The sequence below is a fragment of the Seriola dumerili genome, unplaced genomic scaffold (genome assembly GCF_002260705.1).
Source record: "Seriola dumerili isolate Sdu_G_001 unplaced genomic scaffold, Sdu_1.0 BDQW01000011.1, whole genome shotgun sequence".
Taxonomy (NCBI): Eukaryota; Metazoa; Chordata; class Actinopteri; order Carangiformes; family Carangidae; genus Seriola; species Seriola dumerili.
In genome coordinates, this window is record NW_019174266.1 from 977341 (window position 1) to 995345 (window position 18005).

The 18005-nt window shown below is 41.5% G+C and overlaps 1 protein-coding gene across 3 annotated transcripts in view; it reads right to left on the reverse strand.

Annotated features, from left to right (window-relative positions):
* luzp2 (leucine zipper protein 2) overlaps positions 1–16782 on the reverse strand; it is a 135353-nt gene extending 118571 nt beyond the window's left edge. For all 3 annotated transcript variants that reach the window (XM_022749049.1, XM_022749057.1, XM_022749039.1), the window contains exon 1: positions 16492–16782. In XM_022749049.1, the coding sequence (XP_022604770.1) occupies positions 16492–16553 (62 nt within the window). In that variant the 5' untranslated portion in view covers positions 16554–16782. The remainder of the gene's footprint in view (positions 1–16491) is intronic.
* Positions 16783–18005: the final 1223 nt, after the last annotated feature.

Here is an 18005-nt window from a genome sequence, read left to right on the forward strand (position 1 = left end):
AGAGCGACTTTGTTTCTCTATGATTTCAAACGGTTTGATTTCTGTTGCGGTATTAAAAAAAATAAATAAATAGTATTGCAACAACAAGCAAAGAGCGTATAATACTCCATGACATCTTCAAGTAAGGGTTAACTATTTCATGAAATCCTTTCAGAATCATGTGAATACGAGTTTCCAGTTTTGTGGAGCTGCAACTAAAGACTGTTTTTCATTATCGAAAATCTACTCGTTACTTTCTTCAGCATGTCAGCAAACTCCAAGGTCCACAGGGTCCAGGGCCTTGCACTGACAAAACTCAGTGATATATAATTTACTGTCATAGTAGAGTAAGAAAAACCACACAAGATATTCATGGCTAAGAAGCTGGAACCTGCGACATTTTTGCCAGTTTTGCTTGAAAAAAATGACTTAATCGATTATCAAACGTGTCGCTGGTTAATACCCCGACAATCGAGCGCTGCGACTGTATGATCCAGTTACTGATTAATACTGAGGCAGCGGCTTAACAAGAAATCTGCATCCCCCTTTTGTTTCTCTACAGGTTCTTTTGTGAAAACGGCACCTGCCTGTTTTTAGAACTCGGGGGTTTCACACAACAAGCATAATGTGCTCACCACAATGAACACGTTAAAACACTTCCAGCCGCAAGAGCAAATTATTCCCAACGCCTGCAGGTGGGCAGACGCGATGCGCTTTGTAGTGCAGATTCACACTAAATACAGACACACACACACACACACGTTGCTTTATACCAGACTCGTATGACTTTGTGATAAGTCCAGTCAGGTTCTCAAGGTGAAAAACACACTGAACTTTTTAATTACATACTGAAAACGCATGCAACACGCTGCAGGCTGTTTGAACTGAGATTGACTGTTGTGTAATATTTCAGGTTGCCACTCTGCACACACTGCGTCAAGGAGTTAAAAGTAATAAGGATTCATGGAGTGTAAGCTTATACGCCGCCACAATAAGGTTTTAGTTATTGCCAGTACTCAAATATTATTTTAAATCATTAAGTATTAAATGTTGTGTATTTCAGAGCCGCCAGGAAAAGCTTTTAAAAGTCAAAGGGTAGATGTGAATATTTAAGCACTAATCTCAGTGGCTTATTGTGTGAACGTGGTGATGTGGTGACTATTTGTCATATTCATATCCACTTGTATTGAAACCACAGCAAGTCATGTTGACAACAGGAAGCAGCACTATGGCAATAAAGCCTCATTAGAAGACGACGCACTCGTCTGTGAGCCAGATCTCACGGGAAAGCACGTCGCTGGATATTGTGCTGTTTTATACACAAATGACTGGGGTCCAATTCATCACTGTGTCTATACAAAGACACTGTCGAAAGCTTTGAGATTAGATTGAAACACCGGGCAAAAATTCTAACACTGAAACAAAAGAGCAAAGTCACAGATATAAACAGAGGAGGGAGCAATTTTCTTATTTACACAAACAGAGATAGAGAGATGGAACAAAATAGCACTTTAAAAAAAAACAACCAAAAACTTTAAAGTATGTTTTGCAGTTCTGCCTGAATAATAATGAAATCGCCATGAGAACACATTGTACACACAGCACTATTTCCTGGAGGAGGGCTCGCAGAGTATGAATATGTTGAGTGGCGATTGCTGTAAAGATGACACACACACACACACACACACACACACACACACACACACACAGAAAATATTCATTAATGCGTTCATATGATAATATTATTCAACAGAGGTCAGTGAAAATCAATGACAGAGTTCTTTAACTTATCACTTCCATCAAAATCAGCATCCTAAATAACACTCACATCGCCGTGGCTACCTTGGAGACCGCCGCCTTGTGAACGACCTTGTGAGTTTCCCATTAAGCGTGCCATCGAGATAAAGGATGCCGTCGTGACAATCATTTCACAAAAAAAAGGACGCCAACCTTTTTTTCCGCTGCACACACTCTGAGATCCACATCTCTACAATAAAAGGCGTCTGATTCGGTTGCACGTCAGTAAAAAAAAAAAAGTGGCGGTGTCGTGTTGTGATGGTGATGTGTTTGTGTTGCTGGTGGGGTTTGTGGGCAATAAGAACACGGACACATTTTAATGGATTTGGAGCAGAGATTTTCCATTTGCCTGTCTTTAACAGTATCCTGGAAGTAGGTAATCCCAAAACCCCGCATTCATCCTCCAGGGACTTTCATAAAGCTCATTAAATCAGTGTTAATCCAAACACCTGTCATCAAATGCTAATTTGCTAAACACGCCAGGGAGGTTGTTTGGTATAAGTTATTTAACATCTGAGGTGAGTTTTTGCGAATACGACTCCGGACGGTTAATGAAGTTCCCAAACAGGAATACTCTGTGAATCCTAATGTCGAGCTGGCAGATTCAGATCTGTGCTAAATGTCCCCAGTAACCTCCACGGTCGCCCCAAACTCAATCTGTGTTTAGACATTAAAGGGCTCCAGTGTAACTGTGTCCCTATTAGACCGATTATAAGATTAGAGACACATTAGAATGCATCCCTAATCCCGGCAGTCAAGTCAGGACAGTAAGCAAGGCAAAGGGAAAGCTCTGAGAACACAACGCACAACAGTCTGCGCTTAGACACACACCATCGCCATCTTGTCATAATAACGAAACGCCAGGTAGTGTTTTTTTTTTTTGTTTTTTTTTTTGCTGGTGATCTCTTCTAGGCGGCAGCTAATTGCCGCTGCTGGGATGTGATTTCACTCGGGGGGGGGGGGTCAGCACATTTTCTGAAGCGCAGGGACTGTGCAGCGCGTGTCGATTTGCATGCATGTGGCCCCTCTGTGGTTTTTTTATGTAAATACCCGAGTGTGTGGCGCTCGCCTTTTCATAAACTACAGCTCTCTCTCTCTCTTTTTTTTTTTTTTTTTTTTTTTTTTTTTTCTGTTTTGTGTGTGTGGGAGCTTCAGCACTCCTGGGGAAACGGTGCTTTGCAGCCAAATTGACATTCACTGGAGTGTGCCCCCCTCCTGTCATTTTGTCAACACCATCACTGTGTGGAGCTCAGCCAAGCAAGACATCTGACAGACAGGCAAATGGGAGTGGTGGACTTCAGCAACATAACACCCTCTCGCTGCCCTCTCTGTGCCCAGCGGTGAGGTTCAACGCACGTACTCTACATACACACACACACACACACACACACACACACACACACACACACAATAGAAAAAAGGCCATGTTTTTTGAAAGCTGGACTTCATATTTGCTCTGTGGTAGTTTCCACTTGAAAAAGACGACAAAAAAAAAAGTAAAAAAGAAAGAAAGAAATATCAGCAAGAGGGTGAACTGCATGAGTGAGTTTCCATTTGTTGCCCAATAGTAAACCTGACACTAGAAATTGATTGGCAAGTGACAATACGCCTTTAATCCTGCAGGCATCATCCTCGGAGCATTGTTTCAGGGTCACATAAAATGACTGGGAGTCCTAGAGGATGTTTACAGTTTTTTGGGTTTTTTTTTTTTTCCCAACGCCAGCCTCACAAAAGAAGAGCATTTTTAAAATCTGGACACTTGCCAATCTATTAAAATGGCACATTGCTAATTGAATGCTGTAAATGCACATTACAATGAAAATTCCAAGAGAGGCAGACAATATAGCTCAATTTGAATATGGCATTCGTTTCACATCGGTCACAAATTCATGCAAATCGTTGCTCTTTTGACCAAAGCCTGTGGATTAATGACATCTCTGGCTCTTCACATTTCCTCGAGACAATATTTTCCTTTTGCAGCGAACAAGCAGGCGTCTCGAAAGTGCCATCAAACGTCGAGGTCTGCGGGCATAAACTCCACAATCGGAATATGAAACAAAAACATTTGTGAGATAAACTGCCACCGTGGGCACCGCTGAACAGGCTTCTCTGTGCTAAATGCCGCATGTCACCGCCGAAAATCCTCTCCTTTCCGCATGCACACCGAACAACACACTTATCAGTCAGGTGTCATGGCAAAACACTGGAAAAACAGGGCGATAGGCGACTCAAATGTAACCAGCACTTGTCAGCCAAGATGGATCCTGACACCAGAATATGCTCAGGAAATGATTAGATAAAAATAACAGAATCCGCCTGGGCGTCTTCGAGGAGGTGTGCTGGCGGCTGATAAAGGATTCAGATTTATGTAGCCTTCACCAAAAGAAGCAGATATTATGTTTCTAGAAGAATGGTACACGGGAGCTTGGTTAGGTGATGTACAGTATATACCCAGCAGAGAGCACAGAACAAATACGGAGGGGTTAATAAAAAGACAGGAAATGAAAAACGGCACCCGTTTGGCAGGTGATATCTGGAAATCAATTTCAGCTCTCGGACGTTTGTTTTGTTTGTCCTTGAATATTGGCAGTGCATCTGTCAGACAGTGTTTCTCTGACATGTGCTTATACTACAATACATTATACAGCCGGCGCCTGAGAAGACACTGCAGGTGATTTGTGCATCAGGGGGAAGAGGTTAGTAATCAAGTGGGCAACTCGCATCAAAGATGTTTTGTCGAATTACACTGAAGACCGCTGACAGCTGTTTTAAATTCTGACACTCATCAAATCCCTGCTCTCAGCGCTAATCAGACTTCAATTACTCAACAAAATGGTAGCTACACCGAGGCTCGCGCTCAGTCCAGAGCACCGCACCTGATTAATTGGTGGGATCGCTGTGCCAGCCCCAAATATTTCCTCTTCATCAGTGTGAATGCTGATTCGGGCATCCAGCAACCACTTAGCAACCAGTTCAGCATTTAGATACAGTAGAAATCATTGCAGGATCACAATGTGCCACCTGCTTGTGTTCAACTTTTTTTCTACTATTTATCATTTTCAAAATATTCTGCCTTTTTTTTTTTCTGCCACTGAAATGAATGAGAGGAATGTTCAAAACTTTGAAATCCAACCACCTCAGCATACTTTCAGCCAGAAACTTCACTCAAGCCTTAAACTGATCCAAAGACCTACAGCTATTAAACCTGTGCTCAGATTTTTCATATCTTGTTTTTGGATTATTACTACTTACATTTTTTTTTTTTTGTACTTCTGCTATTATGACTCTCACGTCTTTCACTTCACACACTGAATTCATACATTAAGTTGTAGACCACTTAAGCAATAAGACTTGGGGCTTTTGAATCGTTAGCCCCTGAGCAACAAGAACAACCCATCAATGTTAAATGACCCCTCCCTCTCATGAGCAAATACACAAATACAGGCACTTTTAAAATACCATACCATACATCAATTATTTATTCACACTATCAACACAAATCACACACACACAACTTGTGTTTCACCCTTCAAAATAAGAGTCTCAACCAGGTTAGAGGAGCTTGCTGGGAGCTTGTGAGCAGGAGTCAGAAGTTCGGCTGTTAATTTCAATTGGTGGTGAGGAACCACATTGCCAGATTTTCAAAGTAAAAGCCTCAAGAGTGTTCGAAGGGCTTAACAGAGACAGACACAAAAACACAAAGAGGGAGAGAGAGAGAGATAGACACTTAGAGAAGACATGCTCATACACAGGGCAGATGTAATAACACAGTTTATCTTGAGCTTGATTAGACAACATCTCAGCAGCTATTCAGCTTTAACTTTTCATCAGAGAGCAATAGATAAAGGACAACAGCAGCAGCAGCAGCGGTGCCACCACATTTTCTGCAGGTATTGCATAGTCTGGATTCAGATTTGCTTCAGTCTGGACTGGAATTACCTTTTAGGGACAGCTGTCCCAAAATAGCTTCAAATAGCCCACAACAGTTCAGAAACCAAATTGTACCAAGCAGAGACTAATCTGATAGCTGATGCCGCTCCCCTGAAACAGACTGCTCAGCAATAATTCCTGCAGGGGGATGGGGGGGACGCGGATCTCCCTGAATGCTGTGGGAAAGCGAGTCCACGCCCCTCAGCATTGTGTTGTGTTTCACACAACAGCTGCATGTGGCAGGTTTTTGCTGCTTGCTCACTTGCCTTTGGGAACATCACTCCGATGGGCGATATAATAACAATATTTACAGTTAAGCAAAAGAAAATTGTCAATTCTCAAAAACTCTGCCGTGCCATTTCACCAGACAGGGGAACATTTCTGGCTGTGTCTGGATTTATAGAGTTTTCTTTTTCTTTTTTTTTTTTAATCAAACCTGCAGCACCTAGATTCTTTATCAAACTACCTGAACCCGCCACAGGCAGGTGTCTACACAGGGTTCTTCAGCTTCCACACAATATAATACATCCAAATATGATTTCACGATATAGAATTGATTGTAATTCAGTAGAAAGATTTTACTCACACTACCTACTGTTATGTTGGTGATCAACACACAGGTATGTTCCTGCTGTTATTTGTGAATGCCTGTAAGCACAGTGGCACATGTACTGTCTTTGTTGGATGGTGTTTATCTCTCAGGATTGTGCAGGATTACAGGAGATTACATTTAAAAAGAATGAAGTAGAATATGATGTTTTCTGCTGGAAAATGGACGTTCAACATATTTTATGCGCTGAGCGGTTAAGAATAGATATTATTAGTTATTTTTGTGCAAAATGATGTTTAGATTGGGATTTCCTTTTTCCAAATTCAAATGACTAATTGATGTATTCTATGTAGAAAAACAAGCTGTGAAGCTCTGTAGCAGCATGTTTAAGAGACTGAAGCTGAACAAAGCATCGTGTATAGTTTGAAGAGTTTAAATTTGACGGTCTTTTCTTATTTCTTATGCGCTGTTTGTGTTTTTTTCTGAACTTTCAAAATCTGAAGAGATAAAGACTGAAAATACTGAGGATGAAAACACGTCATTTTATTCTCCAGCACTTCAGCTGCATGTGGTTTCGTTCAGCTGTGTGGACCGAGGGCACGGTTTCATACAATGTTCTCTGCAGGTGTTTGTGAATTTCTGTTCCTCAGAAAGAAAAAAAAACCCAGAGAAGACTGTGACCCTGAATTCACAGCACAGCTGTTTGGAGGGGCCGTGGTGTTTTGCGCAGGTGCTCCTGGTATTGTCCCCGGCACTTTAGCTGGAATAGATTTCACGTCACTTCTCTCTTTGTTTACTTAGCACTTATTATAATTGAAGTCTTTGTACATTTCTAATTATTCATAAGGTCTTAAGTCTCCAGGCAACTTTTGCCGTTAACAACGAGCAACTGTCGGGTCGTTTTTTTGCTTAAATTCCACTTGAACCATCAACAGGCAAATTCTAATTTGGAAGCCATAGCCGAGCATTTAGCATACATTAATCTTTAGTGCATGGACTTGGGTGGTTGTTCCTTGGCAAAAACAAGAAAGCTTTTACAAAAAGGAGCAGTCTCAATAGATAACAACATAACTAGAGCACAGAGAAACGGTGTGACCCAATGAATATATTGATTATAAGGACAAAGCACGGAGCTCCATCCGTGTTTTTCTTACATAATCTAACCGTTTTTGTGTAGACCTGTATTATTTATGACCCTCATCTTTTGTTCATGCCAAAACCAATATCTCCACATTTTCTGATCCCTCAGATATTTTGTGAGTAATGCCTCTGAGCACTTTGGTTCGTTCCGCAGTGAACCAATTATGAGCCATTAAACAGCTGAGCAGAGTGAAATTGGGGAATGGATAGATTCCTGGTGGCAGCTTAATGATTAGAAAAGTAGTCTATGACTGAGAGCTGAATCCCACAAAAGGCTGAGAAAATCAGGGTGGGCAAGGTGAGCNGAAAACAAGATAAAACTGAAGCTAAAAAACAACAGACCACCCACCCACCATTCCCACCCCCTCCATCCCACAAACTAACCGCTTCAGTGGAGCCGCTCAAAAGAAGACCATGTGATCTGTGAAGGGCGGCTCCCCCGGTGTCAGAGAGTGTAACTTTGTGAATGTGAAACATGCCGTTGCCGAGACGTGTTTCTGCTTAGCAACTGCTCTCCGGGTAAATAAAAGGTGGAGAAAGACCTACGGCAGCTGGGAGGTAAAAGGAAACAGCAGGTAAATGTTTCGTCTCCATCAGTGTGAATGACATTTACGCGTGATATTTAAACCCAGTGTACTGTAGCTGCTGTAATTAATGAATTCCCACGGGATTTCTATGTTAAGGGTTTGGGGCAGAGAAAATGTCTTAATGAATATCTGCTCATCAGGAGCAGATTTACACAGGATTCAACTGTGATGTTAAATGTTTATAACCTGTTGTAATTTTTTGTTGTTTTGTTTGCCTGTAGTCAAACTATTTTGATCCGTTTCTGCTAGCGTCAATCATATTCAAATTAATCTGTTTACACCCCCTGGAAATGCAATCCAACATCATTCGGTAATTAGACATCACCAATCAGTGTCGTTCTGTAAAACATGTCTCATGACATTAAAAGCCGAAGCAACACAATGTTAAAATGCTGAATGATTCAGCACCAATGCAAAAACAAATTCTCCACTGAAATTTGAAGTTTGTGCCTTATGAATAAAGTAATAATGTTATTATGCTAAACTAGCTTAAATGATTAAGACAAATAGAACAAATCCCGGGGAAGTTGTTTAATTCTTTAGGGGGCTGTTTAAGATTAATAAGATTATTTAAATCTCATAATTTTTTAAGCAGAAATGCCAAATATCCTCCTGTTCCAGCTTGTCCAGTATGAGGATGTGCAGATTTTCTCAGTTTGATACGATGGTAAACTCAGTATCTCTTGGTTTTGGACTGTTGTTCGGACAACACAAGACATTTCATGGACTTTTTCTCACCAGTTGCAGCCCGAACATTAATCAGCTGAATATAAACGGAACTATTTATGACTGTGTGAACTGATTCAGATGATTCATCTGTCCTGGGGGCTCCAGGAAAATTAATATCTAAACTGAATAACTGCGAAATAAAAAGCCAAGATCTTATTTAGACTCCGACAAAGACGTCAGGATCAAACTGAATATAATCATGTGAAATGAGGACGATAAATACACTGTGACTTAAATGTAATGTCATGACATCTACAGTACGTCACAGAACATATGAAGGGCCCTGAACATCACTTTACATTCATGAGCAAGTGACCGAGGCATTCTCCTTTAGCTTCAGAGGGAATTGACTCATTGGTGCTCGATAACAATCCGGTGGAAAGAGCAGAGGCAATTTATATGTCATGTGCCAGTGGGACGAGGGACGGTGCACAGCTTTTGTTTATTATGGTTTTACATATTGCACTTCACTGTAAAACAAAAAGCAGAGCCTTTCGCTAATGACTCATTACTGAAAGAACACAAGCATCCTGTTTACGGGGACTGGGCAATTAAGTGCCTGCCAATTACAAGAGTCACTGTGACAACCGAACTGTAATATCTATACTGACAGCACCGAAGGAGTGGAAGCAAGTGCTGGATGATATGGCAGTAATGATTTACATCAGAAACTGTAGCCTCCTTAAAGCAGCTCTAATCTATAGGTTTACAGTGACAATATGAAATGACAACGTGATGAACAGACACAGAATTTCTCCCCTGAATCTGAAGCTCTCCTCAGCTTTGTGGAGCTTTATGGAGGCTCAGCTCATTGTTTAGATGTGCTGCCCTTAACTTTACCGTTCTGGTTCACTCTCCACACATCCTTCCTCATACCTTCATGTTCAGCAGCAGCAGCAGCAGGCAGCTGTTTTTAGCACAAAAAAAAAAAAACACTGTACCACTGTCTGCTGAGCACCAAACAACAGAAAGAGTTAGCAGCTGGTGAACATGGTGGAGCATACAGCAGCTAAAGAGCCTCATGTCTCCCTCGGGGAGTTGGTAGAGACCGAAAACAGAGCTAAAAGAGAGTGAACACTGGCCTTATACACACCAGGCAGAAGCAAAAATGATTTCAAATGATTTTATCTGTTGCTCTGCATATGTAAATATACACACAACTTGTTTCTGCTGCCCCCTAGTGGCCAAAAGAAAATCAGTTATCGTAGCGTTGAATTCGAGGTAGAGTATGTAGAGAAGAAAACATGTACCAACCAAGTAATAATTAATGTACAGTTGTGATCTCAGTGTATAAGAATTCTTGACTTAAATACCGAATGACCAATTTTAAAGCTGCACTAATCAAACTTTTGTGCTAAAAATGAATCAAACGACAATGTGCGACCACAACAGAGAATCATCACCCCTCAGTCCCGCTCAGCGTTTCTCTGAACTCTCTGTTTTTTGTTTCCAGATGCAACCGTTTCCCACAAAACATCTGTGATGGAGCCACTGATGCTTTCAACTCATTTCACTGCCCACAAGTGTCCAACACAGAAATAAGTTCATGTAGTTTTACTGTTTTGTTTTATCTTTACTTTGAATATACTTTAATATATATTTTTGTAGTTAAACGATGCAGCACGGTGTCGTTCTGTTTGTCGCTTGTGGATATTGTGTTTCTGATAACCAATAAAAGAAATATAGTTTACATATTTGATTAAACTGCCCGGTATCAGTTATCCTGTATAAATATCCTGCCAATACAAATATTGTGATACAACACTTGAAGAGAAAACATGAGTCACTGAGAAAACACTGCAGCAAGTGGTATTATGAATATCGTCTATTCTATTACTATACAGCTTTTGACAATTGGTATTTGCATTTCATCTGAAGTGCATTTCATCTGTCAGTGTTAAGTGCAATTATGCGACTGGTTTCTGAGCTGATGAAGAGAATGATAATTGTTTTGAGCCTTTTAAGATGAAGTTAACAGCAGAGCAGATACGTTTCGCTAAGTAAAAGCAGCAATGTACTTTCTATTCTAGTCCTTCATACATATTCTTTGCTGTTAAAACACCACCACTCTTTTCTTTTTTTTAACAGTCTGGAAATGCCTTTTAATTTGTGATGATCTTTCCCTCAATCACATCATCCCAAACACCCTCGTCTTAACACAAAGCAAATATTCAGTTTCTTGTATCCCCACCATTAGTGGATGATGCTGTTCAACGATAAAACCTCGTGTTCCGGGAAGCGTGGTAACAAGTAATCTACGACACACACGCACTCTTGAGTGTTTGAAGAATAAACACCGCTGTTGTTTCAAATGTCTTCTGAGAGCATTGAGAGCAACAGCACAGCACCTGAAATGTGGCCTTGAATATCAAACGTCTGGCTACTCTTCAACCTGCGCCGATCGTGGTCCTTTTAATTACTTTCTCATTTGTAGGAGCCACCCAAGGTTCTGTTTATTGTAGCCCACTTCATTACTGTCATGTGGGCCACTGTGTGGTTGCCATGGTGTGACCATTGCACTATGTCCTTTGAATTTCAATAATCATGCGCGGTCCGATTGGTGCTGAGGACATCACCAGCGTGCACGGATATCATTTCCATCTCATCTTGAGGACTCAAACCCCGCCCCCCGAAAGTCATATCTGTAATCACGTCTCTGCTACAGATGTCATTCGGTGTGTGGATGAGGAAGTCATGCTAATGTTTTCTCCTAGTCATTCTCTCACACACACACACACACACACACACACACACCCCAGTGTTTTATGTTGCGTAATGGTGACACAGATCGCCGCTGCACATTAAAAGTCACTCAGAGGTTGCCCATCTTCTGACGCTTTAACCGCCTCCCACCCAAACTGCCGCCCGGCAAAACACATAAATGTTTAGGTAAACGGTGCGAGGCTTCTACGACGTCCTTCAGGGGGAAAAATAAATAAATAAAGCATCAGTTCATTTAGATTTAGTGATGAAGATCTCACTCAGCAGCAATCAAGACAAACGGCAGAAACGCAGCCAAGCCTCACTTCAACAAAGACAATACAGCCAGGCTGGGCACGCCACACCGACCAAGGTAGAGCCGTATTTGTTCAGAACAGTTGCTCTTTCATCATCCAAGTGCTAAACAATGCCCATGGATAAGAGGTGGATTGTTTCCACTCAGTCATTATCCCTGCCAACCATTTGCAGTCCATCAATGAATAGATCGACATTACCCCCCACCCCCCACCCCCCCACCCCCCAGTCAATAGTTGGGTCTAATTCCACATCTGCTCCACACTTGACCTCCAGTCATTTCTCACCGTCCCAACGTGTCAGACAATGTTTGGGAAACACCTCCGCGCCGCGAGTTTCATCTGAGCATTTTTAAACTGCAGAGCAAAAACCAAAACTCAGACTGCAGGTGTTTGTCAATGAGATATCACGAGGAGTTTTCTCTCAGCTGCTGTACATCCTGATTGAATTTATTCATTGTCACCCGTAAGAAAGTATTGATCGGATGTAAATGATGATCTGCGGGATGTTTTCAACTCGGCAAAACATGCATCAGACTGAGCAGAGGAGGCCGGAGGAGGCCGGGCAGCTTTCACAACAGGTGAACAATGAGACGTTGCTTCATCCTTGAAAAAGAGTGTCTATGAAAAGAAAGTGCACAAACACCGACCGGTTTCCTCACACATTACGCTGATACAGTATCTGGTTTCACTGCTGAAAGTCTCATGAGTCGATATAAGGACAACATGCTGTTATTACAGAAGGGTATTTTACTGGAGAAATGTCCAAGGTCAACAATATAATATCACATTCATTAGAATTCGTGCCCAGCTCCATCATTAATCTACATCCCATAAACTATCCTCCTTTTCATGTCTGACCCTAAAGAGAGACTTGTTTAATTTACAATATGCTCGTATCCACGGGCAGATGTTCAGATATAAAGCGACGCGGCTGTGTGTTTGCACTCTACGTATAATCCGGGGCTCTCTGTAGTCCTGTTAATTGCCGTCCAAAATACTCATAAATATTTGATGCTGTGGAGATCCCACCAGATAGCACCGTTTCCAAGAAGAGTCTGCTTAAGGTAGGAGACATCAAAGATGGTGTCAAGAAAATGTGTCAAATATTGTTCTGAGGGCGTATATAAAAGGTGGAGCTGTTTGATCTGCAGGGGGGGGACAGGGACAACAAGCCAAATGCAAAAGAGCGGTCGGACTGTGGTCGCCTCCCCAACCCTGACCCAGAGGCGGACAGTCATATCTCATGGGACTAGTGTCAATGCAGCCTTGTCTTCTGCCTAAGTACCAATTGATTTCTGCAATGACACATAGCCCTGCAGCACCATTATGTGGCCTGAGTAACCCACTCAATTCATTAAAAACAAATCCTTCTTAATCAAGTTCTCATATCAGCAGGGGCTGGCATCAAAATAAGGAATTATATTCTGTACTGTTCAATATTGTGAATTCTTGTACTTCTTGTAACATGGTTAAGTTTTTTTTGTTTTTTTTTTAAATATCAGTGTTTCAGCGTGCATAACAAAACTGAGAAAGCTCACAAGATGCCTTTCAGATGTTTAGGCTATAAAACAGAATTAAGCGTCGACCAAAGGCTTAAGAAATGCTGCTATCATACGGAAAGAATTGAAACCGTTCCTATTCCATTAATTCACATTCCTTAAGGCAACTCCATCAGGTCACATAATGGGAGGTTGCAGTTAACATATGAAATGGATTCCCTCACGCAGCGCTGATGTGACGATAGTGAATCAAGCAAAGCGAGGCAGAGCAATATGTAGACGAGACAGCTCAAGTCACAGTTCATTTTGCAGCAGCAGATACACCTCGCAGTCAGTCCCTTCGACGTTCCACTATCTCAACAAAAAATAAATAAATGAGGATGTCACAAATGATGAGCCTTGTTTTTTCGGGCTCATGACCTCCAGAGCAACAATACAAATATGACAGGCGTTTTAGGGAGCCAATCGACTCCAGAGAGGTTTTGAGCGCCGCCGAGATCAAAAGCAACAACAACAACAACAAAAAAAAATCTGCCGACAGAATTAAATTATTCCCTGGAAAATTAAAGCTGAATATCTCTTCAAGATTTTCAGTTTAAAATAAGGTACCACAAAAAAAAAAAGGAGGAGTATGAATCAAATATTCTGTTCTGCTCTCAACAGAATCCGGCCATGTTAGCAATGATAAAAAGCAATTTCCACAGCTTTATGTTAAATGCATCTCTGCCAACTGTTATTGCCTCAGTCAAACCTCTCTAGGGCAGCGCTAGATCAAAAGACAACATAGCACGATATTACACTGGCTAATTACCACTGACTATTAAAAGCATAGCTAATTATGCACATTTGACAGGGATAACAGTAGACAAAACACATGTAGCCCTCTGCAGGAGGAGTGGAACAAAGACAAGAGCGGACATGTGCTACGGATCAACCAGTCCAACCTTTTTCAGCTCTGACCTTTAACTGAATCCATTCGTGGACGCTCGTAGTGACGACAAATCTTTAAGAAATATAAAATAACCTTTAGCCGTCCTTGAAGGCGCCTTATTGCTGCCCTTTTCATTACAAATTTAAAATAATGACCATTTTAAAAACTCGTCGTCCTCGTCACCAACACAAATACCACTATCCCATACATTTTGCATTCGAGTGTCAAAGTTCAATGTCGGTCTTGGAAAGAGTTCAAATCTTAACAGGCGCTTGATTACAATCATGACAACTGAGAAAAGCTCACAGAGGAAGAAGCTGCAGGTCAAACTTCTCACTATATTGATATATTGTAATTAAATACAACACCACAAGCTACAGGTGACCACAGAGTTCAGTCATCTCTCCGACACAAAGTCCACGAAACCGATTATGATCCGCTTTAAACCGGTGGGACTTGCTTCAAGACAGTTGAGTTTTTCAGTCTCCCACACTGGAAAAGATCCTCTTGGGGGTAGGAGTAACTTCATATCAGATCCCATTTATTATTTTAATTCTTGCAAATAAGCTTTTCCTTTTTTTTTTTTCCCCAATTTCAGCATGATAAGATTAGCTGGTCATAGCTGGAGCTTCCTGTGGGGGGGGGGGAGCGGAGCAGATGCGGCGCCACAGATCAGTTCAGGACCTGACGCATGTTTAGTTTTTATTTTCCTACATTAAAAACAAAAACAAATGAAGGTTCAGTAGGTGACGGTTGAGTTGGAGGAAAGCCACCTACACAGCCTCTTCGGTAACATGTGGAGTTTGGAAACAAACTTAAAACTGATTATCTGTGTGTTCTGGTAATTACTTTTCATGACATTCCCCCTCAAGAGGCAGCATACAATCTGTGCTGACCTGCCAACAAAATCATCACCTCGAGTGCTGGTGACTGTACACACTATAAAAAATAAACCCCAACAGACAAACAAATCAAAATATTAGTTTCATAAGCTTAAAATTATCTAAATAAATCTACTTATGATGCAAAATCAACCAAAAAATACAATGCTGATAAAACAGATTGAATGCTTCCAAAAGGTTATTTATGAATGCAACAAAACTGTAGGTGTGTTAAAGGGTGTGTGAGTGCTTAATTTGCTGACTACTAAATGCTAGAGGTTAATACATCAATACTGCCCCTAGTTATATGACTCATACATCATCAGTGTACCTCTCCGGTATTGACAAATATGCTGGATGTGGGCAATAACCTTGACTTCTTTTTCTACAAATCTCCGTCTAATGTAACTCCCAGGGGCAAAAGACATTATTCACATGGTGGAACGTTCATGTGTTTGGCATCACGCTGCAAAAAAATTAAAAAGAAATAAATAAAAATGTAGGTATTTTGTCTATTTAGTTAATGAAAACAAAAAGAAAAACATTGACTTCAAAGCCATCCTTCTCCCTCCACGTTCATTCCCCTGCAACTGCATTCAACTAATTCACCAAGAAAAGATGAAAAACAGTATTGAAATGTTTTGGGGCACTGAAGAGAAAAAGGGAAAGGCAAGTTTTATAATGCATGCCTTCCTGCGTGTGATGTCTCCATGGTATAGTCAAAGCCCTGAATTTCCACTCACGGCTCTCATTAAGGCAGCGGTGTCAGGCACTGGCAGAGAAGAAGGATGATTTTATCAATGATTTAATTAATCATCAAAACTCCCCCTGTCCACACATTCCTCTCTTATTCATTCTTCTTACCCATCACTCTTCCTTCAGCTTCTTCCAAAGCCTTACATCGCACGCACACACACACACACATACATACACACACGCCGCACGACAAACAGAGACACACACACACACACACACACACACACACAACTGCTCTTTTTCAAGACACTGCAACACAAGTAGCCTTGTCCTTTCTCGCAGTTCCCCCGACTTCAACTTGCTCCCTGCCAGACCAGCGGGCAGCAAAAGTCCCAAAAAGCAATGTCACCACTATTCAAAGAGGCATCGCATTCAGTGAATTACCACCACAAAAGGACAACTGTCCTCAGCCTGCCCAGAACTGAGAGAGATAATAGCCTAGTTCAACAGATAAGCTCTTCCATCCTCCCTTCAAAGTCTCTCAGTCTCCAACATGCTTAGCACACACAGAGCCTCCGCCAGGAGAAATTAAGGCTTCAGTATTTGACAGGACCGAACAGCCCTTCAGATTAGTAATCTAAGATTGCCCATTGTATGCTTTGAACCTATACTCCCTTTTTCTTTCAGAGTCTCTATCAGGAAGAAACTGACAAAAAAAAACAAAAAAACACCCTCTCCTCTTATTTATCTCTTACCTGGTGTTGAGGCTCAAAGCTGGACAGAGAAGCAGTAAGCAAATAGCTTGGATGAATTTCATAGCTGTCTCACACTCCCGTTCCTTCTCCCTTCTCAGATGCTTTTTGCCTTTCCCCCGTGTCTCTCTCCCCGCTCTCTAGCTCTCCCACTGGCTGCCTGGGTTTTTTAGCGCACTCTCATACACACACACACACACAGCCCAACACACACACACACATACACACACACACACACACACACACACATACAGCCAGACACACAAGCGGCGAGGCAGACAAATGCAACACAGTGGCTCGGTGAGAGGGAGGATCTCTGGCTTTAAATAACACAGGGACACGGACTGACTTGCTAATGGAAAGGAGCGGGTGGGGCTGAAATCAAGAGAGAGATGTGGGAGTGATATGATGTCAGCGCCCGTGCAGCTACAGCTATTGGTGAGAGCCATTCTTGCCATTGTTTGGTGCCGGTTGCTCCTCCAACAATACACCTCTCCATTCATTTCAGCCTGACTGTTTATAACCGAGACGGAAAGAGCGGGCTGATAGGTGGAGACACGGCAACATTTAATGGGAAGAGCGGCGGAAAACCGGGTCATCACTGCAAGGAAACACTCAAAGGGTTAACAGTTCAGCAGCAGCAAAGTCACAGTTCAGTCAAAGTAAGACACTAACAGATTTAAAGTGTAATTAGCTCCCAACTCAAAACACAAAGCAAGGTCAGTTTGTTAGTGAGTGAATGATGAAGATGAAAAAAAAATGGAAATAATAAACTGTGATGGGGAAGTGAAGTGGTCTTTTTATTTTTCTCATTAGGCATTAGTCATTAGGCTTAAATGTTTTCCCCTTTGCTTTCCAGATAAATGTCACGTCCAGTCACAAACTAGTAAATTAATGCATTTGGTTGAAACAAGCTGCAACTGGCTAAACTGAAATAGTAAAAATACAAATTAATCTCAGAAAACTAAATTTAAACACATCAAATAAAATTCTAAAACGGTTTGAGCTTACATCATTAGCATTTCAATTTTCAACAATTGAAAAAAAAAAACTAATTATTTAAAATAAAAATTAATTTCAAAAAAATTGAATCCTGAATAGTAAAATGGTGAGATATGGTAACAAGCATCACTCAGCGTGACCACTCTTACGTTAGCAGCGACAACTCTGACGTAAACAAGGTCCCGTGGATTTTCTCCTCTAATAGCAAACTTGACAAGCTGCTTGAATTTCAACAAAAAAAAAACGTGCCTCCGTGCCTCCGTGGCGTTAAGCAATAGGATCATAAACTCAACCAGCAGGGGGCAGTGTTTCGGATACAACCGCAGCGTTCACGCACCAATTCCTTGTGGATGTAAAACACGCAGTCCACCACCACCGCACCATCGCTGCACAGCAATAATTCTGTGTCGAGTCATTAGCGAGGCGTTAGCATGTAGCTGCGACAAAAGTAATGCGACAAAAAAAAAAAAACTGTGAAATATTTGGTCCTTGACAGGCTGCTGCATCTGCACTAG